The 27,125-nt window shown below is 37.1% G+C and overlaps 1 protein-coding gene across 5 annotated transcripts in view; it reads right to left on the reverse strand.

The window, feature by feature from the left end:
• marchf8 (membrane-associated ring finger (C3HC4) 8) overlaps positions 1-27,125 on the reverse strand; it is a 103,360-nt gene that overhangs the window by 5,732 nt on the left and 70,503 nt on the right. For 4 of the 5 annotated variants that reach the window (XM_082154017.1, XM_082154015.1, XM_082154016.1 and 1 more), the window contains 4 exons: positions 21,095-21,145; positions 12,467-12,546; positions 6,484-6,664; positions 2,105-2,240 (listed from right to left, as the gene is read on the reverse strand). In XM_082154017.1, the coding sequence (XP_082010143.1) occupies positions 2,105-2,240; positions 6,484-6,664; positions 12,467-12,546; positions 21,095-21,145 (448 nt within the window). Of the gene's footprint in view, positions 1-2,104; positions 2,241-6,483; positions 6,665-11,324; positions 12,156-12,466; positions 12,547-21,094; positions 21,146-27,125 lie in introns of all 5 variants that reach the window. The other variant, XM_082154019.1, reaches the window with a different exon arrangement.

Genomic DNA, 27,125 nt, shown 5'->3' on the forward strand with positions numbered 1-27,125 from the left:
TTCAGTGGAGTTTGAGAGATGACCTGGGAGTACATCTACTCTATTATTAGTGTACTAGTCTCCCATGTAGCTTAAGGCCAGTTCGCATCAAGAATGACAATTATAAATATAAAGTTTTAATAATCATTCTAATTCTATGAGAATATGTAAGTCCAGCCACAACTATAACAACATAGAGAAACAATATCTGTAATCTATTTCAGAAAGTTTTTTTTTTCCAGTTGGAGAATGATAAAAACATTGACAGCCTAACTTTAAAGATCAGTATTTTAGAAGTACGTGCAGCAATTATGTTGTTTGCCACTTGAAATGCTTGAGAACATTATTACCCGTTGGTGTGAAAGCTAATACAGTTATCTCATTATAGTTATCTTTATAATTGAACAACGACCCTCATCAGAAGCATTTCGGCTGATTGAACATGTTGACTGGCTGTTCAGGTTGTGTTTCGGTTTTAAATATCCGCAGTCCTAGCTCTTATAATTTCTCTTTTAGAATGCAGAATATGGACTACTGCCATCTGCTGGTACGAAGAGTCTTTTCCTCTCACGCGCATAACATACATGCTAGTTGCTCATTGGCTGTAGTCTGTGCAATGTGTTCAAGCGCAACTTTTTGGCCCAAACGCAGACGACACCACAGTCGGCTTTTAATCATCGATACGTCTTTGATATCGGTTTGGTGTCTGGTCCTTTAGCAGCAGTTAAATCTGAGACAGTATCAAAATAAAAGACGAATGTAGAAAACAAAGCAGATTATACATTTTTACCCGCTACTAAAATAATTAACACTGTATTAGAACTTCTGAAGAAGTGCGTCTTTTATTATGTAGGTATAGAGTATAAAATTCTACCTGAACAAACTACATCTACCATATATTGGCTTTGTCCTTTGACCCTTACCGTATGTTCTTTGACCTACGATGTAAAACCAGTTTTGTTAAACAAGTACACTATAACTACAAAGAACAACTTTCTTGGTACATTTAGCACTTAAACTTGAAAAAAAAGTTATGCTTTTAATGTTTTACCTTTATTTGTGACTTTTCTGTGGTCTAATTGGATAGTAAAGTGTACATTATCCGTGTATTGTCCACCAACTGCATATTTAGATGTATTTAATGTATTGCTCTTAGAATACTATAGAGTGGGGAAGTAAAAATCGGAAGTTTCGTAAAATCAGCCAATCAGATTAGAGTTTTCCAGTTGTGTGTCTGAAGGCACGCTTACATGACATCAATGTACTAAAAACAGAAAAGCTTTTCCTTTGCATTTTTCGCATTCAGACAACAACGTTGTCAAAACTATCCCCATTCACACGGATACGTGAAAACGATTAAAAGCGCTGTATTCTGCTGCCAGGCCAGTAGTTGGCGATGTCACTTTGTAAAGAAACACTACACCCTTATAGACAGGCTATATGTCTGTCTATGCATTTTAAGAAGGATGCTTAACGCATGCGAATGCCGCCACCGTTTTCACAAATTCACGTTTTTGTAGTTTACACAGAGATAATAACGGTATCAACCCGTTTTCAAAAGTTTGCGTTTTACATTTACATTTAGTCATTTAGCAGACGCCTTTGTCCAAAGCGACTTACAAATTAGGACTGAATTCAGCGAGTCATCATAAAGAGGCATTTTCAGGCCCCCAAAACGCTGTTGCCGTGTAAATGAACGGCCAAACCGCATAAAGTTTTCCATTTTTAGTTGAAAACTGTGTCATGTAAACAGCCCCTAATATGTATTAGACGATCAGTAAAAGAATTGTGCTCTAGCTGTAAATGTGCCATCTGAGAATGAGACTATGAGCGCACCAGCTCACACATAATTAAAACGAGACACCCATATAAAGTTACCCGCATCTCAAAGAACGGATAAACCATCTGCATATAGGTAATGAATACATCAAGATATGCATCACTGAGTACAAGATGTAGCTGTCAGTCAGAGGAATGTGATTGTTCAATAAGCAACAGAACAATCCGGGGGGAACATAAGGACAGCTGTATGGTACGGAGGGGGGAAGCAGGCAGACGGTGCTGGATGAGGAAGTGGGAGGTACAGTAGTGTTTAATTGGCTGGTGAAGGGTGGGCGTGACTAACCTAGTTTGATCTCCTCCGCCGTGCGGTCAATGAGGACGTAGAGCGACCAGACGACACATGTGATGGCGATGACGTGAAAAGTGACCGAGCACATGATCTTCCTCCTCTCGCTGGCGGTCATCTGAAGCTTCTCCCACTGCAGACAGACATATTAAAAACACATTTAATCTTTAATTGTTGTTGTAAAAAAAGAACTTTGATGACTATAACCAATATAATAGTCTATATTCTTCAGAGTGCAGCACAAACAAAATCGGTGACCAGGCCTTTCTGCTCAGTAAATATTTCATGTGTGTTAGTGAGGGTGATCTCTGGTCTCTATGACAAGCTAAGAGCCAGAATCCATTTCAAATTTCCACATTTACCAGAATAGCATTATATTAACAAAGAATAATCAATTCATTTGTGTTTATTTAAACTGTAGTACACATTTAATCCAATTAAAAAGACAAATATACTACACAGTTAGGGCTGCATGTACGATTTCTGCTTCTCTCAATTAAGCATAATTGTCTGCGATATTTGCCCGCTGGTTATTTATTTTCAATTTGATTTGACATTTGTGATATCTTGTATTTTTAACAAGCCTGGTTGCCAAATGTCAAGTGTTTAAATCCCCCAAACAGAGCTTTACTCTTAAGTGGATACATTTTCTGTCCAGTGCTTTATACTTTATCTTCCCAACCTGGCAGCCATGTGCACGCATTCTCTCTGCTGATAACCTTAAAACACCAGAAAACATGCATGTTGTTTGTTTGGAGATCTCTGTGAAATTTTAGTGATCACTGTATTAAGTCTGATTCCTTTCACACGGCCGTTTACGAACCGTTTATAAACCATGCGAGTGTATGTTCTCTTGATTTGTGCTTATATGAAAGTACAATAAATCTAATGAAATGTAAAAATGGAACTATTAGTTAAAGGGATAGTTCACTTTGAAATTAATTTTTGGTATGTTTTAGCTTACCTCAAGGGCATCCAAGATGTAGGTGTCTTTTTTTCCGCAGTAGTTTCAATTTTGATATTTTTAGGTCAAACCGTTCTTGTCTGTCAGTCATATAATGCAGGTCTATGGTCATTATCTCAAAACACAAGCACAGAGTCCAAATTAAAACAATTCCCCGTCGTCCAAATGAAACAATTCCCCATCGTAAGTACACATTGATGGCCTAAGACACGAAACGAGCGGTTTGTGTGAGAAAACGAACAGTATTTATATCGTTTTTACCTCTTATACGCAGCCATGTCGAAGTGATCTGATCTGACGTGTGCGCAGACTGGTGCATAGATATATACACACTAGATGTCGCCTTGTCTACGGCAGTTCATTGGAACGAATGTCTTTAAGGCGACATCTAGTGTATATATATATGCACCAGTCTGCGTACACGTCAGATCAGATCACTCGGACATGGCTGCGTATAAGAGGTAAAAACTATATAAATACTGTTCGTTTTCTCACACAAACCGCTCGTTTCGTGTCTTAGGCCATCAATGTGTACTTACGATGGGGAATTGTTTAATTTGGACGACGGGGAATTGTTTTAATTTGGACTCTGTGCTTGTGTTTTGAGATAATGACCATAGACCTGCATTATATGACTGACTGACAAGAACGGTTTGACCTAAAAATATAAAAATTGAAACTACTGCGGAAAAAAAGACACCTACATCTTGGATGCCCTTGAGGTAAGCTAAAACAAACCAAAAATTAATTTCAAAGTGAACTATCCCTTTAAAACAGTTTAAGTTTAGCCCTATACACATATTACATGGTTAAAAGCCTGTTAAAAGGGATAGTTCACCCCCCCAAAAAAAAAAAAATTGTGTCATCATTTACCCACCCTCATGTTGAAATCTATGAAAGAAAACTATCAATCTATGTCAGAAGAAAGGAAGAAAGAAAGTCTTGGAAAGACATGAGGGAGAAAAAATGTCTATCCCTAATTAATGTGTTAATGTGGCTATTTTAACACATACTGCTAACAGGTGTATAAACTCAAGCATATCACCATTCAATCTTTAGACAAACATTTTCAGCAGAATAGGAAGTGCCACTAGCTCCGTGACTCTCATTGAAATGATTTACTGGTGTGAAAAAACATGACAAACCCAGACTTGAACAGAGTCAACTGTGACCCTCCCTGATGCTCTTGCAACTGAATGGGAGTGAACAACCGCAAACTTATTTCAACATCTAGTGGAAAACCTTTCCAGAAACCTGGAAACTTTTATAGCAGCAAAGGACAAACTCCCTTGTGACATCTATGGTTTTGAAATGAAATGCTTTCAAGCACATACGGATGTGGTGCTTTGCTGTGCACACACTTTTGGCCATGTTATAGTCAATGGCAAATGATTATATAAGCTTGTCAGTTTTTGTATGGTTATATAAGCATGTCAGTTTTTGTTTACACAGCCATAAAACATTTCATAAAATTATGTTATAAAACAGGAAACTCTATTAAAAGAGCAGACAACATGTTTACAATGTTGACATACCTTGGAGTTTTTCAAAGAGAGAACGGATGGAATGTTCAACATTTCTTATTTCGTCTATGTTAAAACTAAGCTATTTCAGTTTTGAAAAATGTATCACATGACGACCCAATAATAGGTTCTGAAAAACAACAACTAAATGGGACACGAGCAACGATTTAACCAAGTACTGAGGATTAAGTTAGACCAAAAGTACTTATTTAACAATCAACCATTGTAAAAGCCCCACATCAGTAAATGAATAATCTGAATACTTGGGGGATGTTTCTCCCTCAGCGTCTATGGCTGTGATCATTCACATTTAATTCTAGTTGAGATTTCTTCTGGAAGGATGCTGACGTTGACATGCCGTGTTCATTTGTCAACAATAACACCTGCCAACATAACCACATTCATAATCTATTCAACAGAACAATGGCTCAAATGTCAATTGACAGTCAGCGATAAAAAACAAACAGGGAAATGAATCCAACCAGCAGAATGTGCTGGTTAATGGTCAGCTGGGTTTGTGTCTTCAAGAGGTCTCTTGAAGACACCTGGGAATCTCTCTCTCTCTCTCTCTCTCTCTCTCTCGTATGTCTGCTTAAGCACAATCTCTATGGTGACACAAAGGTTGTCCTACAGATGTCCTATTTTAAGCCCCATTTGAGACACACAGCATCATCAAATTTAATTAAAAAGAGGAAGCAGTGGACAAAGACTGAAGTGGCTGTTTTTCATGCTGAAAAAGTTCATGCCACTCAAAAACAATTCATTATAACAACCTCCTGCAGGCTTCATGGAGGAACTTGTTTTCAATCATCTCAAAAGGACAGGTTGTTTCTAATCTACACTGATCAGCTATTGTATCTGCATATACAATAACGCAAAGCAGAGTACCCTTAAAATACCTTAGTTCAATTATTGTTGCTTGATTGCCTCCCAGTACATGTACAGTGTTTTAATTGTGTAAAATGTTGCAACCCAGTTCCCCTAGACCTAATAGGGTTTTATTAATTAAATATTTATTAATATATTAATTAAAGTCACTCACAGCCTCTTGTGGCTCATTACTTCATTATACATGGCCTTGAGTGGTGTTACTGTATTTATGCAACTATGTGATCATAGATAACACTTTTAATACCCAGAATGAACACTTCTTCCATTAAGCACCTATATTAGCCTAACTTCAGGCTATTTATGATTGACAAGCAGCAACGGTATCATTCATAGAGTGACACAGTGACTGCAGTTTCCAAATTATTTTTGTTCCAATCATTTTCTCCATAAGAATTCAACTGAATTCTTCAATAGAGAGTTTAGACTATCTAAAATAAAGTCCATCCATCCGAACTAAAAATGAACAGTTCTATTTTTAATAAACTAATGTTAACAAACATTAAAGGTAACTCTCTAGCAGTTAAAAACAAAACTGCATGCATTTTGTTACCTGCACCAGTTACACATGGAAATCTATGGTGTCATCTGAGCATGTAAATGCAATAATTTATGAGGGAGAGGGAGAGGGAGAGGGAGAGGGAGAGGGAGAGGGAGAGGGAGAGGGAGAGGGAGAGGGAGAGGGAGAGGGAAAAATCCCCCAGTTTTCCATTCAAAAAGCCAAGCCAATGTTTATTCTCCTTTTATCACAAGCTCTGTCGCATTCTCTTTTTTCCAGCTGACTCTCCTCTGTTCAGCCTTTTTTTGGTTTTTAAACAGATGATTCCCCGAAGGTTTGAGATTAACTACTGGGACCTTATTGTAAAGTGTTACCCCATATAAAGGCTTTTCATAGCATGTTTGTCACTTGGTAGAGTCTGTAATGTTGTGTATGTACAGTATGAACAGGTGCTCAATCCATATATTTCTGCATCTATATATGTATATGTCTGTGACATTACCTTGCGGAGTGGCTTGAGCTTGGTCTCCATGATGAAGTCATACTTGCAGAGCTCGCAGCAGCGTGTGTCGGAGCTCTTGATCCACTGCTGCAGGCAGCCCTGATGGACAAACCGCAAACTCCCAGTGCAGTGACAGGGGGTTATCAGTGGACTCTCATCATCCCCCTCACAGTGACAAATCCTGCAGTTTATTTACAGAGAGAGAGAGAGAGGGAGAAACACTCGGTCATCCTCCTAAAACCACTGCAGAGCAACATGAGCAACCACACACACACACACTGGAATCCTATAATACTGGTTGTCTTGTGACGAATCTTAGTTTAATATTTGTGAAGACTTTCAAGTCTTGAATAAAACAATAACTCCGTTCTCAAAAAAAAGAAAAAAAAAGAAGAAACACTTTTTCAAGTGACTGACTATGTAGTGGACACTAGGACCAAAGCTGTTGCAGGATAAACATACCACTAAATCAGAGGTCAGTGGCTGGGAATTACATACTCTGTTTCTGTTTTATTTACCATGTCAGTGCCACACTGTACACATAAATCTAAAATGTCTCTTTCCTAAAGGATTCGTGGAAAGTAATTCTCAACAAATACATCAACAGAACCTATAGAAGCGTACAACCGTAATCACATAAGAAGGGGGAAAAGGAAAAGCAAAAGCTGTTTGTCAGTGGAAGGAAGGCTGGATTTGTGGAGACTGTCCAGAGGGAGAGCAAGATCTAAGCCGAAGGCTCAATTTATTCTCCATGTAATCTCATTGCTGAGAAACAAATGAGATGTATTGAGATTGGATTTGTCTTTTTCTTCCCTATGGGCTGCTGTGCTTTTTCTGTCACTCGTGGGCATTTATGCATTTGAATTTAATTTCTGACTCAGTCAATGTTTAATAAGCTTAGAGGTCATCTGGGAAGCAACATGTTCAAACAATTGTGTGCCAAATGTCAAGATTCATATTTCGAGGATGTCAGCGCCATTGTCCCGCTGATGTAAGCGGCAGTTCAAAGTGAATCACAGATGAGTTCACATCTCACTGGTGCTCTTCAGATGACACCACACATGACTGGTAATCTCAAAAGGACATCATTTTAAAATAGAGATCAACTGATATTTTAATGACCAACTCCATATATAATACAAATAATAATAGAATTTTGGAGAATACATGGATAGATAAATAGACAGATGATCAATAAATTAAAAATAAAATAAGAATAAATAAAATGTCAATATTAATTTGACCTGAATTATAACACTAAAAAAAAAAAAAAAAAAAAAAAAAAAAAAGATACATTTTACCTGCATTAACACCACTATATTTTTATATTTATATTTATATATATAAAATACAATACAATTTTGGAGAAAACATGGATAGATAAAATGTAGCCTGGTAATACCAAACTCTGCTACTTCGCTTTGCTTCGTAGACAGAGTCTGGAAGGGCATAATTGAAAAGCGTTTTCTTTCTCGCGGGGGGGGCGCTTGTCTGAAGTTTAAAATCATTGGTTACCCGTAAGCCAATCACATAACGTTTGGTTAAGGCGTGTGTTGTGCGCCGGCTCAGCCGCATCGAACTTCCACTGTAAACACATGTATGATGCGAAAACAAAACCATCGAGCGAAATACCGGAGTGAACATGGCTGTGAACGACTTTTGCAGATTATGTGAAGTAAATCTACGCATCCACGGTACAATCTTAGCGTCTACGTCACGGCTCTCAGCCCGCCCTCTATTCGTTGATTGGCCGGCTGTTTTGAGGCCGGAGGGATAGGAAAACTGGGAGATAGGTCGCTATCTCAGACTGAGTACAGAAGCGAACTGAAATTGAGCGGAAGTACGAAGTCTGACGTAGTCAGGCTAAGATAAATGGACAGATGAAAAAAAAATGTATACTATATTATATAAAATTAAAAATTAAAATAATTTTACCTGAATTAACACTACTACAACAACTTATTTATGACAGCTGCAACTGAGATGTAATGAGACAGAAACTGAATTGTGGAAATTAAATGAATATATTTTGAGAAGATTTACTCATGTACTACATGGGGGGGGTGGGGGGGGGGGGACTACATTTCTGTGCTAGCAGATCTCAAAGTACAGTGTCAGTGTCATGGGTTTGCTTCTCGTGATAAAATGCACACTTTCAATTCTGTAAGTCACTTTAAATAAAACAGAGTTGGCTGATTTCATTAAACATTCCAAGCATTTCAAGCAGCAGTACTTTCCAGAGGAACAAGGAAAAACTATATAGACAACCATAAATTGAATCCCTGATGTTTATACTTACTGACAGAACAACATACAATAAATGACATTATGGGAACAGCACACGGTTTAGAATTGTAATGGATGTAACAATCATATCCTTCACGATACTGGCCCTCTAAATGTTAACTAGCTGCCGTGGGCACAAATGAGAGGGAAGATTGCTTCCGTGTCAGCGTCCAGAGGAGGCTTTTCAGACTGAATGACCAGGATAATAACTATTTTCAGAAATGCCTGATCCAGTCAAGGCTCTACAAGATTAGTAAACAGCACAGACAAGGAGAAAAACCAAGCCTGTCACATCTCCATCATCTTTTACGTGGCATTACAGCCCATCTGAGCACAGTGTGTAATAACTTCCACGAGGGCTGAAGGCACATCGCTTTAATGGGCTCCTTTTGTTTATGATCGCTCATATATATATATATGAGCGATCATAAACAAAAGGAGCCCATTAAAGCGATGTGCCTTCAGCCCTATCTATATATATATATATATATATATATATATATATATATATATATATATATATATATATATATATAATTATTTTATTTTTTTTACTATAAAGGCTAGATTAATTTCACTCTCTCACTTCCTATTTAAATCAGATTGTATTAAACCACCACGTAGAGCTAGATTAGATTAAATTAGAACAGAAAGAATCAATCCAATTACCACATTTAAGACATTCTATCCAGCCTTTTCACAAGATTTGGCCCATGAGTTCACTGACCTGATGTTCTGGAATAGTGAAATTATTTCATTAGACAAACATTCACTCTCTATAGCACTGTATTCAAGTAGATACACTGGCAGATAAGATCCTATATGATTAATTCTATAACCATTTTTAATCCTTTTTATGATATTTGATATGTATGGTACATGATATGTATTTGCAGTGACATGGCTGAAATGTTTAATACAAGTAATGTTTTTTTTTTTTCACATTTTCCATGTAGTTTTCACTAAATTAACATATGGGAAAAAAATATTATTTTCCTTTATATGCACCAATATTATCAATACATTTTCAACATGCTGTATATTATCACCAAATCATTTTAATACATGAAAAATCTATCTATCTATCTATCTATCTATCTATCTATCTATCTATCTATCTATCTATCTATCTATCTATCTATCTATCTATCTATCTATCTATCTATCTATCTATCTATCTATCTATCTATCAAAAACTAGATCTCTCATAAACTAAAAAATTCAGATGCTGCTAAAATATACAAATGCACCGGTACATGGGATGTTCCTCCCACATAAAATGTGTCCTTGCCATGGGTCACACCTCAAGACACCTGAGCATACTTTGTGGCAGATCTCCAAGCTCTGGTTGGTTTAAACCAATAAGTCTTGCTGGCTGATCTCTAAATGTCAGCTATTTTAAGAGCACATGTGTTTTCACAGCACCGCGTGAGAGTGGTAATACATGTGGGAAGAAACCTCACCTCACCCTTAAGAAAGATGTACACAATTGGTATAACATAAGACGTCTAGTAAAGTGCATGGAATAACTTTAGCTTTAATTTTCATAAGATCATCTTCTCCAAAACCTTGTTGGATGTAGCCACTTTCCAAACAAAGACAGGCTGAATCCAAACATTCATACTTCCCTACTATTAAGTATGTGAAAAATAGTATGTGAAAAGAATACCATGTCTGAATTCACAGTATTTATTAAACAGTTGGTGAAAAGTACCAGGATGACATACTACTTCTGACGAAATGTGAATCTGATAAACACTTTACTATCCCATGAAGCCACAGTAGAGGAGTTGTGAATGGTAATGAAGCGATGCAACTGACACTGGTAGATCACATGACAATGACAACGTGATGAATGTATTCAGTACCTACGAATTTGACGCAGCCACATTATTTTTCTATAGAAGGCACAGAGGAGTTAAATTGAAAATTACTTCCTGAAATCTGAGATGTCAAAAAGTATTTGTGAAAACCAATAGGTATATTCTTAAGTACTTAGACTTCTAAGGTATTTTTGTTTTAGTTAGTCATCGGCAAAGCCATTTACTGCTTCACAAGTTGCGTGCTAATCGTTTCCTGAGGCATCCATGAGGCCCTGTAGATGAATACTGAGAAAAATCACAGTTATTTCACCTCAAATACCAAAGCCAGAGAGCCACAACCAAAACTGCAATCAGATCTCAATCTCCATTCTACCTAAACTTCATCATTCGAGAAAATACCATAAGTATCGATTGGATCTCTCAGAGGAAATCTGCTTGGATTATCCATGACAGTGCTGTGTGACAATATGTATCCTGCACAGCAGGCTAGACACTTCCTCTTCCACACTGTGGATCTTTAACACTCACAACTCCCCCCATATACGAGCCTTATCATCGATTGCCATTAGCAAAACGATCACAGCACTCTGGCTCTAACAGGAAGGGTAAACAGGGACTGGTAGGAAATAAATATCCAGATGAGGGCTGTAGAGGGACTACAAGGATGAATAACTTTAGAGGTGAAGCCCATGGGTAAGAGGAGCTGGGCGGGAGTGAGTAAGCCCCACCAACCTGCAGCAGTCCCCCGACAGGGAGTAGGGCGACAGCGGCCCGTTTTTGTCCGACAACGGAGAGGAGCATTGGTCCAAGTCGCTGTCCTCCTCGAGAGAGCAAAGAGGAGCCTCTAACCCCTCCGTCTTCAGCTTCCACCGAGACGAATTGTCCTCAAACACTTCGTCGTCTCCCATCTCCTCCATACAGCAAGACTCACCGACGTCCAGCATGGCGCTGGATGACTTGGCGATGTGGAGCCTTGAAGCGAAACTTCCCATCTCAGACGCCTGCAGACTTCCGGCGGTGAAAGAGCGGGTGAGTGGAAAGATGAGGCGCAGGAATTTGGAGCTTCTTTGAAAGTCTGAATGTGGAGGAGCAGGAGGAGCCAGGCAGTTCTCAGGCCTTGGGTTGGAGACGTATTTGTAATTGTTGAGGAAGGATGGAGGCTGAGAAGCAAACAGAGGGGGAGAGTTGGCTTGACCATTGAGGGCTTTGATGTGGCCGTCTTGCATGAGTTGTTCCTTCTCCACTCCCAGCTCCCCGTCCGAACAAGTGCGGTCTATAAAGTGAAGACCGCTGCATAGGCTGTCCATCTTCTGTCCCACATCATTCAGAGACTTTGAGAACTTGAGACTGCCTCCTTCTGGTTTCAAGTTGACTGATGGTTTAAGTAGAGAGAGCCATTCTGTGCCAAACAAGGTCCTATTTTTGGGTTTAGTGGGAGAGGCCAGGCAGAGCGTGGTCATGGTGACACACTGAGATGCTGAGCTTTTACCATTAGAGTTCAACAGCACTACAGTGGCCTGTAAGGGCCTCTGTGAGCCCAGGTCCTGAGTGAGGTCATTAGAACTGCATTCGAGAGGAGAGGAGAGGGATGGGACAGAAAGAGAGGTGCAGAAACAGAGATGGGAAGAGAGAAAACGGACGTAAAGATTCATGCAACATGCATTAGAGAACAAATGGAGAAAGATTACAAAAAGACAGGTGAGAGGAACCAAGAGGAAAGTTAGAAAACAAAATGGCAGAATCAAGATGGATAGCAATGTTTGCCCACTGATGCTCTGACAGTTCAGTCTCTCTCTCGATCTTTTTCTCTTTCAGTACATGATCAGACTGCAGAAGTGTAAAGACACTTCAGGATTGAGAGAGGGCAAACCTACCTGCATATATCCTGGTTTGAGGGCGTCACTGAAGTCCTGGGGAAGCTGTAGGGAGCGTTCACAGAGGTCGGACTTCCTGCCTGTATGCAAAACAGAGACCATAGCAGCAAATTAGAAACATTAACTTAATCAGCACTTCTTGATAAAAATCCCAGTCCTTGCAAGGCATCAAAATGTTTTAAGTAAAGTTAGCTTTTTGTTTTTGGTTCGGCATAAATGAAATGCATCACAGCCACTTTGCCATTGTCACAACATATAGCACATCTTTTTAAATATATGCTAAAGTTCAGAAAAGATTTTACTTTGAAAGAAATTAAATTTAAAGGTGCTCTAAGTAACTTTTTTACCTTAACTGAACAGCTTCGGAGTCATTGGAATGGTTATATTACATATTTCGGGTTGAATGGTGGTCGTTTCGCACCCCCCTGGTGCCCGTGAGCGGAAAATACGCACTTGCAACTTTGAGCCGGCGGGGCGCCGGCCACCGCATCAGGAAGTATCGCGTGATATCAGGTCTCGCGATGTAAACAATTGCTTTACGGCCAAAAGAAATCTGCTAAAATGCTGTCATTATTGCGCTCCCTCACGCTGTCCGAACCCGAATGAAGAAGACGTTTTAAAGAATGTCCCATCTGCTTTGATGTCGTTAATCTACTAGCCTCTGGTGTCTGAGAATCGCCAACGAGTTTTTACAACCGTGTTGTCAAATATCTATTCCGAAGCTGTGGGGGGAGCTCTAGAGAGAAACCTGCGAGCAAAAAGCGAGAATACAGCGAAGAAATCCCGAAACTACTGAGCTCTGCTTTAAAGGTGGTATCAGTGATTTCAGGCCCAAAAATATTTTTATCACATTCATCTAATCTTTCCTAACGATCCGCTAGCTGCCCGCCCCATAAGCATGCCGTCAAAAACCGTGTGTGCCAAAAATATTTTTAGACCTGAAATCACTGATACCACCTTTAATTCAGCAAGGATGCACCAAATCAGCATATCAGAATATTTTCTGAAGGATCATGTGACACTAAAGACTGGAGTAATGATGCTGACAATTCAGCTTTGCCATCACAAAAATAAGCTTTTTTTTAAAAATAGAAAACAGTTATTTTAAATTGTAATAATATTTCACAATATTGCTGTTTTTACTGTATTTTTTTATTTAAAAAAATGCAGCCTTGGTAAGAGTGAAGAGTAAAAAAAAACTTTTGGGTGATAGGTGTATGGTTAAATATATGCAAGGAAGAAATGTAAACAGATTGAAGAAAGATGACATTGATGCAAGTACATTTTTTAAATGTTGAACATTATCTACTTCAATGGAAGATTTGAAAAAGAAAGTGGGGTGGAGGTGGGGGTTACATTAAAGATAAATAACTTTTGAAAATTTCTCTCTCACACAGACAAACTAATATTACCTGGCCGTTCGAATCAGAGCAGCATGGATCGCATGCGCAATGCTTGATTCCATCATTTATGTCCCAGACTAATTAAATATCGATTCTATCTGTAACGAACAAAGAATTTATAGCCCTGAGCCTGACAGGGATCAATACAGGATAGAGTGTCCGGAACTGCCCTCTACACTAACACACAAGCTGACACACAGTCACACAAATTCACATCTTTGATGAATAATGTTTAAAGAAACTAGGAAATAATATTGTGTTCAGGCACGACAAATGTGGAAGTATGCCCGAGTAAACTGTGCTTAACATTAGCACTTCTATTAAAACTTAGCCATGATTTCATATAGTTTACACTCACAAACATACACACCCTTTTGTTTAGTAAGGCTGTAACATTTTCAAACATTCAATGGTACTTTCCACAAATGAGGTACACAATAGAGCCTAGGGTTGGGCAGTATATCGTGTTTATATGATACATCAATATTTTTTTTTAAATAAATGACAGCTATCGAGGCAATATTGTTTATATCAATATTCAGTAGTTTGATATTACGAGTGCACCTGAAAAATCGCGGAAGACACAAAGTGAACAGCTGCGCGGAAAGTGCATAATTCAATTTGCCCTAAATATAAGACATGCATTACATTAAGGGCTTCACACGTAACATATAGTTCACCAGTAAAGTTTAAAGCGGCTTGCCCCGTCAGGTGCTCTGACAGATGTGCTGTTTAATGCGTTTAAAATGTGTGTACATTTAAATGCCATATTTAAAAATCTAAATAAAATATTACACAGACAATTAAAAAGATTTGCAGATTAAAAACAAAAAACAAATGTTACTTTTTTGTAGCCACATTTTTACACTGTTTTTTTTAGTGTTTTTGGTATTTAAAAAAAATATTATGTACGTACAGTATACACATTTACTTAATATATCTAGTAATAAAACACATTGGATGTGGTGTTCTTAAGAATAGTGGAAAGTGGCAAATGTGTTTATGTCTATGTTGCACAGTCAAGTTGTGACGACAGCGTGAACGTGATTAACTGAGTAACTCGGGCTCCATGCAGCCCCAGTCAGCAAGATAAGGTGAATTTTCAAGCTTGACAGAGTGTGTGTTTGTGAAGAGAAGACTCCTCCTGAGATGTGATATACACACAGTCATCGGAGTCAAAAAAACAAACCAAAAAAAAAACACACAAACCCTTGGTAAAACCACATAGCGACTGCTTAAAATTGGAAAGAGATGAGGCACAGAGTCTAACACGCGTCAACAAAAATAATAGCAAATGGAAAAAAAGTCCTGCAGTTATGGAATTTGCCTCCAGCACATTTTAAAGTGTAGATTTAATCTACCTGTGAGTAAATTTGTGAAAAAAAAAAAGAAAAAAAAACTTGTTTGTGGAGGCCAAAAGCTTGTCACACTATGGGAGTTATTCAGAGATAATGGAAAATCATTCATTCTCAATTGCAAACATCAAACTGACATTAGCTCAGACCTGTGAGACAAGTGCTACTGAAAGCAGAACAGACATTTTATAAACAAGGCTCATCACTGCATGTGGTTTTAGTTAAGATGTTGACAGCATGTTTTAATGCCCAGCTCACACTGAAAGCAATTTTATCACTGGAAGCTGCCAGGTCGATAGCAGGCATTCCTGATGCTGGATGCCAGAAGATTTAAAGATTTTAAATGAAATGTTTTTCCAGTAAAAAAAAAAAAAATAGATGTCAGATTGACAGATTTTTGTCTTCCTCAAAATATCAAGATGCAAGGGAAAGTGTTTATATATGAACTACAGCAGAGCAAGATGCATCATATTGTTCATATAACAAGATGAATGATTATCGATGCATGAATTCAATGTTGAGAAAACTGAATTTCTGATATGGTTTTCCCTGCTTCATTTTTAACAAACTGAACAGTGAAATCACCCACAGTCACATTCATTTCTCAGTCTTATCCCTTTACTCCACTTGATTGTCTCAGAGGAGATGAATCACATAATCTCCACTGACTTCACTCCTATTGGTAGCCGACCGCCCCGTCAAGTTGCTGCTGATTTGCATAAAGTTGCACTCATATTTGTTGAGTTGAGTTTCTAGACATGCCCACACAGCATCGCCAACAGTCGCTGTCACATTTATGTTAGAGCTCAATTTAATGGGCAGCAATTCAAGAAATCTCCAGCTTCTTTCCCACATATTTTTGAGACTTGAATGTTTTTTTTTTCTGGTCAGCACAGGAAAAACATCAGAAGTGCACAGACGCAGTTTAGAGACAACATTATTGGTATATAATGTGTTCTAGCCTTCAGATGCTGAGAGCAATTTTCGTCACTGTGCTAACTTCCACCAGACTCAAATAAGAATGCCAATGGTAGTATGATGGACTAGTTGGGATGCTTATAACAAACAGAGCAATGGCCCAACAATGCACAATGTTAACGCCTTTCATAGGAATCATCCTACGATTGGCTTATTATGAATTTGTAAAATACTTCATGCACATTAAGCTGATATAAGAGAAAGTACTGTTCATAGGTTTGGGGTCAGTAGGTTTTGGTTTTAAATTTTAAAGAAATTAACAGTTTTATTCGGCAAGGATGCATTAAACTGACCAAAAGTGACAGTTAAAACATTGTTATATAATATTTTAATTCTAAACTTTGCATTTAACAAAGAATACAGAAACAAAAAAACATATCACGGTAACAAAAATAACAGCACGGCTGTTTTCAACATTGATAATAGTAAGAAATGTTTCTTGAGCAGCAAAAAAAAAAAAACAGAAGGATTTCTGAAAGATCATGTGACACTTGAGTAATGATGCTGAAAATTCAGCTTTACAATCACAGGAATAAATTACATTTAATAATATATTCAAATAGAAGGCACTTTAAATTGTAATAATATTTCACAATATTACTGTTTTTATGTTTTTATCAAATAAATGCAGCATTAATGAGCATAAGAGACAAGGCTTTCTGAAAGGACCATCACCCAAACTTCAAAGTAAATGTTTGTGACTTCAATTCTGTTATCAGCGAACAGAAAGGAGAAAGAATGAGAATATATAACAAGAGAGGGAGAGTAAAGCCCATGCCTCGAAAACTGCTCAGCAAGCCTTCATAAGACCTTCTGATCTCTTTCTCTCTCCACAAAGCTACTGTAAAGTCTGCGTGTGCCATCCGCCTCTGGAGGACTAAATAGCTCCCAGTGACGAGTGTTATTCTGGGAGTTGTCCTCTCTCCATGGCTCCATTCATCACACACACAGAGCACAGTGACCTAGCAACTTGGGCCAAGATTACACGCTCCAAAATCTTCGCTCAGCCGACAACATCAAGCACAAGTGTGCAAAGGGCCAGACAAGTAAGGTTAATACACAAACTGAAGAGTTTAATTACAAACAAAACCATAACATGTTCATACTGTTAAATTGTATCTGCGAAATGTGAAAATGTCAATGTACAAAATAGATTTCAGCCCATTTTCATGGTCTCCTGGCCCTTAGCCGTAAGATATCACTAAATCGCTCACTTATGTTTTACATATACTGAGCACCTACTGTTTCCCATTATCCACATACTGTAGATGCCTACAAGTCATTATCAGTAATGTAAAAAAGTGATTCTCAACCTTTTAGACTCCAGTGTCCCCCTTTGTTCACAATATTCAAAAATCCAATTACTTTTCCAGTTGTTCCAGATTATCTGGATAAGAATAAAGGCCTCCTGGTTGAGAACCACTGGTATAAAATGTAGTGAATGAACTTGTGAAACGGAAGATTATATTATTAACTTGGTAACTCTGTAACTCTGGCAGTAAAGGTCAGTTCATGGACTGTTAATGTGAATGAGGAAATAAATAATTACACACTGTAGGTTTTTCGTTGACAGCATTATTGCATAAATGATAAAAAACCCAGTGTGACGCAGTTAAGAATGTTTCATAATGAGGTGGATTTGAGTTGCTTGTGATCTTTTGGATTGAACCTAAAAAGCAATCAAAAGGAAATAAGGAAAAAGTTGCGTACAGAAACAGAATGATAATCAGCACTAAATACAAAAGCCTTTAAATAAGCAAGGTTTTGTTTCCAGACTGTTCAACCCGAACCAATTTTCTGGAAGCAACTCTGCAGCTAATTGTTTGTACATTATCATCTGCACAATTTGAGGCATATGTCTAGAGAATGATTATGGAAATGAACGCAGATGCTGCCATAAAAAAGGTCTGTCAATCACTTGCATTTGACACTTGATGTGATGAGGCAGAGGGATTCACAACAGATGTTCTACCCTCCTTTAAAAACGTACTTAAACTAGGTATATTTTACCTACACAGTCCTCCTGCCTGCTATATGTCAGACAGACAGATATTCATGCCCCAAACCCACACCATTGTTACTTTGAGCTAGTGTTGCTGAGCAATGTAAAAAAAAAAATATATTAAAAATTTGCTGCCTTAAATTTAAGTACAATGAACTTGGATGTTTATGTTATTTCAACTTAAATTACATTAAAGTTGAATGTTGTACCACTTATAAAAAAAAAGTTTAAAATTGCTTAACTTATAAAGTTTTAAAGCAAGTTTAAAGCAATGTAAAACACATGTTGTCATAACTTATTGATCATGTATTTTTTTTACAGTGTGAAGTTTGCCAAGTTCTCTGCATTTCATTTTATTTTAAGATTGAAAAAAAAAAAAAGAAAAAAAAATCACTAGTTTCATCTAGTGATTCTAGAAACAGAAAAAAATAATAGAACAAATTTAACTTATTTAGTCACCCTCAAGATATTTTAACTGTAGTATCTACGTAAAATGATTGAACCCCATTGATTTGCAAGAAATGCATTTAAAAAAGATCATCTTTGTCAGTCATATGGGATTGGAACAACATGAATAATAAAAAAAGGTATTTCATATTTGGATGAATTATTCCTTTAAGGCTGGGGAGATTGACTCAACCAGGAAGATTCTGGATAATAATAACACACACATGGATCAGTTGAGTGTGTTGTTGTGTTTGATTGCTTAATGTGCGGCTGAAATGACAGAGCTGACCGGAACACCCCATGGACCCCTTTTAGGACCCTTTGGGTTTCTCAGCAGTCAAAACCTCGTCATGCAGCATGAGTGCGTGTCGGACACTGAAATGATAACAACTGTAATGGGACCTCTTATGTTATTAATCCTGTCGGAAACAAATGAGCTCTGGAATGATGAAACGTTTCTTTCCGCTGGGGATGAATGCAGATCATCCTGATGCTCCTGGGTGCAAAACAGTCAATTGAACATGAGGTTTTAAAAGTAAATGAAGACAAACTTTTCCCTAACTGGTGGGACGTCATTTCGATTATGTAATAGGTAGGTGTGGCTCTGAGGCTCTGCCTTCTTTGACGTGGAAATGTTCACCGGTTCATTTCTTCTGTTCAGTCCTGCTCAGTTCAGACGCAAGAAAATATGAACACACTGGACTGTGGAGAGCTGCTTTATAGTATTAATTTCTACTTAAAAGACACACTGACACTTTTTTTCATGTATAATATTATAAAGATACTTTAAAACAATATTTTGTATGCAGAGGTATATAAATACTGTAAACGTGACGTGACTTGACTGGAGTGGCTGGTGGAAATCTGTCCACAACGCTATAACCGGATGCTTTCTTAACTAATGTTTTCTCAACACTGTCATTTTTGGGGGGGTTTTTTTAGGAAGAAAAATAATAGTAAAATAAAATAAAAGAGTAGCACTTTTCATCTACACGCTGGTCCAAGCAGAGTGGGTGGCGTCGGGAGGTTTGCGAACTGATATTCTGCTGAAAATGTATTTCAAACTAAATGTAAAAACAGCCTATGGACTAACCCAAAGTCCTCAGTAGCTGAATGTCTTGAGCTACACCAGTGGAGCGTTTTTCAGAACAGGTGACCCTGACATCTATTAGTTCATGTGAAGGGTTTATCTGTTAAGAGGCTCAATGTTACGCAGAAGTGCAGTAAATCTCCACTAAGAGGAAGAGAACCATGTTAGAGTGAAAATGCCAGACAGATATGTTTCCAACATGAACTCACTCGCTAACATAGTGAGTCCTGTCTATAAATAATCAAATCAATACCAATGTGGGGTAGGGTTTATTTGAATAGGGTGAGAGCAAATCTGTTTGCGTTTTTAGTCGGAATCCAACTCCAAAGTTATTTTATATTAAAAGAAATAAACGCCAAAAAGGAACACTGTTACATAACTAGATAAAAAACAACAAAAACATGAATGCTAGCAATATAAGCTGGATTACACTCAATGTATTTTAAAATGTGTCCAAATGCAGATCATTTTGCAATGCAAGAACATGTAACAGGCAATTTTTTATATATAAACTAAGAAATAAGACCAAAAGTGGCATTGTTTTTTCATTAGAGTGGAAATACTCAACACAAGTATATAAGTGCAGGGACACTTCTAGCTACCTAATGACGCTTTCTGAAATGTGACAATGCAAGTACGCACTATATTCTCAACATGGGTGCAAAGGCCATAGTAGTGCATTACCATAAACATTCTAGTCTTCCATTTCAGATCAACTACTGTCATATTATAGGGCAAAGATTTGAGGAGAATCTTGCTGAGCAAGTGGGAGTTAGTTAAACTGTCAACATGTTTATACTTGGCTACCTGCATAACACATCCAGTTAAGTGGCATAGACATTTAAGGGCAACTATTGCCCCATTTAGTACAGAGGTTTATTACAACAACGCAAGAACTCGTATTAAAATATACAGTGGGAATGAGGACTTGCAAGCATTCAGGTCTCATTTGCAGTTGCATTGAATGTTTTAAGCCTACGGCACATGGTATTCATTAAATATCAGACAGATAAACAGGTGAAAATGGGAATTCAAGATTGGATAATAAAGTACAAAGCTTCCTCAACCTGAAAAATAACCACAATGAAAGTCTACATAAGCATAAAATGAGCTCTTGAGATTTTGTTATTGTCTGCTGCACTTTTTTCTTGCTTCTAGGTCAGACAGAATGTCCTTCCTATCTCCTTTGCATCAGGCAAATAAATATATTTCAGTATGAAATGCTTAGAAATCCTGACAGAACAAAGTTTGAGGAAAATGAAAAAAGTATTTTTAGATATCAGGTGCAGACCCCCTAGAAAGCTAAGCCACTCGCTCAGACTCAGTAGAAGAGATGGAAATGGATTTTCATACCTTTGAAATGTTGCTGGACCTGCTTGCAGAATGCCCAAGCGTTTTCTCATTCTGTGGAAGAAAGAAAAAGTTTGAGAACAGTGCTTAGCATTTCTTTCAGAAGAAACTATGATAACAAGTACAAAGTCTCCTGGAACTGACTGCTAAAAGATTTTTAATAACACTGCAAATTTGAGAATCTTTAAAAGGATAAAATACACCTACACAGAAAGGAAAATACATTTTGTGTGATTTAACTATATGACTGCGTTAATTAATGGTCTTTATGCCCAATATTTCTCAGCTGGTTAATTCCAACCTTAAGCATTGAGAAGAGATGTCTTTTTCCTGCTGTGTTATATAATTTATATGTCAGTTGTGACTGTAATGTAAGAGGGTTGCTATATTACCACAGCTGTTCTCTGAGAAACTGATTTGTTCAACTGCAATATAATGAAAATTAAAGGTGCAGTAAGTGATTTCTGAGAAACACTTGATATTTGAAATCAATAAACCCAAACAAACACACACTTCCTTTCATTGCTCCGCCCCCAAAATGCACAAACACGCAATGCAAGAGTGAATGTCTCTTTATCAAAGCTGAAGCGAAGGAAAATATTGCTTTGCAAAAAAAAGATAAGATGACAAACAAATAACAAGGAAGAACAAAAATTAACATACAGTACACATATAAGAGTTGGTTGTTAGTCGCCAGCAGCACTCCAGCTTCAGACAAACAATAGCACTCAAAACTGTCCTGTTACTATGGATAACATTACAACAACAGCATATCTTGATTCTGTGAAACATACCAAAACCAATGTTCCTCACGTATGGAGCAGAAACAACATAACCTCATCATCCGTTTTCAGGCCTGGTCCCTCCAGCGCTAATATCAACACTGATCCTAAAGCTCTTGCCTGATCAAAACCCTTCTTTTTCCAGTGATATTCCTCTGACCTTTTCTCTTTTGTAATGTCTTTCAGCCATGTCTCTTTCTACAGTTTTTCATATCTCACTCTCTCTCCTCCCCCATCATGAGTAGACACGCCCCCTACTGCTGATTGGCTACAAGTGTGTTGTGGTGCTCGGTTTACTGCACCTTTAAGTGCTTAAAGAAGGGCAGAGAAAGGCTTGTAATAGTGATAGATTGATTAAATGGCTGATATTTCACCGTTTTGGGACACTTGTTAGAATAACAGAAGATGTTGTTCTCCTGCAACAGTTTTTCAACAGCCTCATCAATGGATAGTAAACAATTCGATTTCTGAAAGAATAGTGAATCACCGATCAAATCAGAAAAAAAGCTGAGCTTTGAGCTTTTTGCTAAAAATGTTGCTCCCTCAAATATTCTTGCTTTGAATGTTGCATTTTTAATAAAAACGTACCCACATTCAAGTGTTGATAAAAAAAGAAGGTATAAAACTAGAATAAAAAGTTTTTTTAATTTTTAGTTTTTTTAAAGCAGAGGCTCTGTTCTCTGTTCTTTTGATATATTGCATGTTCAGATATTCATAAAATATTCTGGGGGCCATGAAATTGTTGTGAAAATTATCAAAAACGCTGGCAGAGAAAGTTAACAATGAGACAATACTGTAAAAAAAAACTTGGGCTCAAGCTTGAAGGCGGCCTTTGTATTTCTACTGACATTCCTTCTTAGGGCGAGACACCCCCAGGTGAAAAAACAAAACAAAAAAAACCTAATAAATATCACCATACTTCACCAGTTGATTGATTACATTAATAACAGCAAACATTTTTTGTATTACAAGATTTCTGAAATGTTATGTTTAGATATGCAAATGAGGTGTTGTCTAATTAAATATGCACTAAATTTGCATACATTTCTAGAACACAAATCTGAATTTTGGATGAAGTCAGGTTAAAAATTAATGTTTCATTTATTTGATATATCAGAGCCTAAGGTTTTTACAGATGGTATCTTTATCACTCCACAAATCAGAAAATACTGTCAACAGCCAAAAATAATTAAATATTCGCCTTTTTTTTTTTTAGGAATAAAATGTTGTATCTAATCAGGAAAATTATATATGAACAAACCCCTTTGTAAAAACCTTCAGAATATAGATAAGAATAAAACTAAAGTGTGGTGTATGTAAGTGTTACTGAAGTGGAGATTTCTATGTAATAGATGCTCAATGTAGGAGGAAAAACTCATTTTGAGAAAATGGCCTTTATCGATTTGCATCTGTAGATTTCAATTACAGTCTATATCTTTAAAGTGCTCTAAAAGATACAGTTAAAAGTGTATTTTGGATGTTTTCTGTCCACTAGTCTGAAAAAAACATTTTATGAAAAGGCCAAAATCTCAAAATTGACAGATGCATGAAAAAACAGTTTTAGTCTGTAGTGTCTCCCCTTAAGTGGCTACATTGTGGTTAGACTCAAATAACTACAACAGAGAAACCATGAGCAAACACACCCTTTCATGACACGAAATGATGTCTATTCATGTACAAATTGTCATTGTTTTCAGTCTTTGCCATATTTATTCTTGTATCAAATCACGCAAATTAAAAATAGACTAAGCTCTAGATTGTAAGACTGTCTAGAAATAGTGGCTCATGGAAACAGACAGGCTGATTGAATGCATTCCTACACAGAAAATCACTTACACGAATCAATTAAAAATTAAAAATTTTGATGGAACATCTTGTTCTAATCCAATTTCCTTAAGTACTTTCATGAATATAAAGTCAACTGAACAGTCTCAATAATGTTACAAAAGATTTCTATTTCAAATAAATGTTTTAAATGTCACTTTTTAAATCAATTTAATGCATCTGGAATAAAAAAAGAAATAGTAATTTATTTCCTAAAAAATTACTGCCCACAAACTTTTGAATGGTGTACAGGCCTATATACCAAATATAATTTCTTATATGATTCAGTCATGTTCTTGAGAGGGTTCATTAGAGTGAGAGGGTTCAAGACTTCTTTTAGTCTTGCATTTACAGCACAAACACACCCACTTCAAAACAACCAGCAGCATTACATTTAGAACAAAAGAAAACTAGCACATGCTCGTTTAGCATTTCCAGTCCTGTGTGAATTATGAGGCAGAAATGGTGCTAATATCAGTGCTTGGCAGAGAAAAGCTCTGCAACAAAGAGCCCTTTGGCACAATGTGCCATGATTAGCGAGTGTGTGCGTGTGTGAGAGCTCATTGTTTTTCCTCTGAACTGTAATGGTGTGGGGACCCAATATGTGTGAGAGCATGTGCAGCAACAGAAGGACATGCACTTTATCTTTAATCATTCCTGTGCTTTTTACTCATGTCTCCAGCCCTGTGCTGTTACCATGGAGATGGCAGAGGAAGAGGCGAGCGCTAAATCCATACTGGTTACTGTCTTTTTGTTATTAAGTAGTCAGTTATTAATATCAGCCATTCTAGACATCAAAACACTTCAACATTTTTCCACATGACAAAAAAAGAAAGAAAAAAAAAAGACCAAAAGTCTAAAACCACACTGAAATTTCATCAACCATCTATAATCCATTTAAACCAGGAAACATTTATTTTATTTTTTTATGACGAATATCTTTATTGATCGCAACATGTCTTATTGTTTATAGTTAAACAGTATGTGGATTTTCCTTGTTTACAGTTAAACTGTGTGGATTTTCCTCGTTTATTTTTGTTTCATGTTTTCCCTCTTTTGTGAACTTGTATTTCAGACTAAAATTATGTCTTTATTATGTGCAACTTTTTTACTGTATTAAAATGTTTGCATTATGCATTTTAAATGCACTTGAAATGCATTACAATTAAAGGGTACAGGATTGTATGCATCATACACAAGGGATATTTATTAGAAAATGACTGGATGTGAAGTTGATTTTAAAGGAATAGTTTCATGTCGGTGAAGGTTGAGAACTAATGTTGTTTGATGTCACTGACGTCAAACCTGATGAAACTGATGAACATCTAATGATTTGAGAGCTTTCAATGTATAAATTAAATTTCTATCTGGTTCATTAAACAATGTTGATTGGCTTCAGAAAACATGGACTAAAGCACACGAATCAGATGGACCACTTTTATGGTACTTTTTGTGTCAGTTTGGAGCTCAATAGCACACATCCACATTCACTTTTATTATAAATGTGCAATCACGATATTCTTCAAAAATTCACCTTTTTTGCTCCACAGAAAAACCAAGTCATGTGGATATGTAACGTCATGAGGGGGAGTAAATTATGACAATTTTAAGATGAATTGTTTTTATTGTGTGTTAGTGACAACACAAATCACCTTGCATGAAGGATTTGTATGGAAAGGTGGAAATAAGAAATGTTGAGATCAGTCAGTATCAGTTGGTGAGACAGAACACTGGAGAGAGTCGAGAGCCCTACAGTTACACATAAGAGGACGAGTCATTTCCAGCTGCTCTGAATACCAGAAACACTTCTCATGTATGTGTACTAAAACCAATAATAGTACTGATTACTAATATAAATAACCCAAGTGCAATTGCCAATATCAATCGTCTCAAAAGGAACACATATTTGACAGGATGTTTCATGAGACCATATAAACATGGTAAGATAGAATTATAAAACAAATCATGGTGTTTCTTTAAAAAAAATAGCCTACCTCATTCAGAAATTAAATATACTATATAGCTTCTAAAAAAAAAACTAAATAGAACTACATACACTATTCCATTACATTTTTAAAAATGTCTCTTATGCTCATCAAGGCTGCAGTTATTTCATCAAAAATACAGTAAAAATAGTAACAATTTAAAAAGAAATGTACTTTATCCCTGTGATGACAAAGCTGAATTTTTTCATGATCCTTCAGTAATCATTATAATATGCTGATATGCTATAACATTTCTTATCATCAATGTTGAAAACAGTAGCTGCTTAATTTATTTGTGGAAACCATAATTTTTCTTTGATTAATGGATAGTTTAAAAGAACAGCATTTGAAATGTTATTTAAATGCTTTTAAATTGTGCTTTTCAGTTACTTTTGATCCATTTAATGTATCCTAGCTTAATAAAAGTATTCATTTTAGAAAAAAAAAAAAAAAATCATACTGGTCCCAAACCTAAAAATGGTAGTGTAAATTTAACCGTTTTCCTCAACACGCTTGATGTGGTTTCAACAAGTAAAGTAATTTGAGGTTCCCATAGGCTTTCATAACAGAGATCGTGCCGAATTGAAATGGGTCACACAGCACTGCAAACTGGTTCGCACAGCGGTGTTCAGATTGTTCCGGGCAACACAATCCATTGAGCCACACAAGAATACACATGCTCGAGGTGCTCACATCACGCTCTGCACTGTCCGTTCTGTTTGGGTTAATCGATTTGCACTGATTCGTCCTGCTTTTGGCGTCTCCCCATACACAACAGGACATGACAGCACGTGATTTAAAAAAAAAAATTTAAAACAACTATAAACTAACAAGAAAATAGTCATAAAATTCAGAATATGTGGCTGGATGTTTACAAGCACTTCAGGTGTGTGGCTGTGTAAACAGCAACAGCAGAAATCAAGTGCTAATACATTGTTGTTATGGATCTGCACAGGCTTCATCAAGTGTGTGGGCAGATCCAGAATAATGAGCCAGACTCCAAGGCTGCCATGAGTGCACGGATAATATAATGAGATGACAAATGCATGCCTGGTGCTTGAATGTAATTTGACGGGTACGATTAGAGGAGAAAACAGCATAGTGAAGTTTGAGGTATATACAAATCACTCAGTGTGTTCAAATAATGCACCCCTCCACCATCTCAGTGAGCGCATGTTAACATAAGCCTCTGATAACACTGTCAAGCTTTTAAAGAAGAGTGCAGGGTACAGTGAACATGGCAGCAGTCTCTGTGGCTTCTGTCTGCTCCTATCAACGTGTGAGGCGTCTTCCTGCTCTCAGACTACAATGAATTAGGTTTAGTTAGGCATCCTGTCCCATTTAGTCTCACTCTTGTGGCATATGATTCATAGAAACCTGAGGAACTGATAGATATAACCGTGGATATAAATGTGCCAGTGTTTACTGCAATACTCTATCTGT

The sequence above is a fragment of the Leuciscus leuciscus genome, assembly GCF_965113295.1.
Source record: "Leuciscus leuciscus genome assembly, chromosome: 22".
Classification (NCBI taxonomy): Eukaryota; Metazoa; Chordata; class Actinopteri; order Cypriniformes; family Leuciscidae; genus Leuciscus; species Leuciscus leuciscus.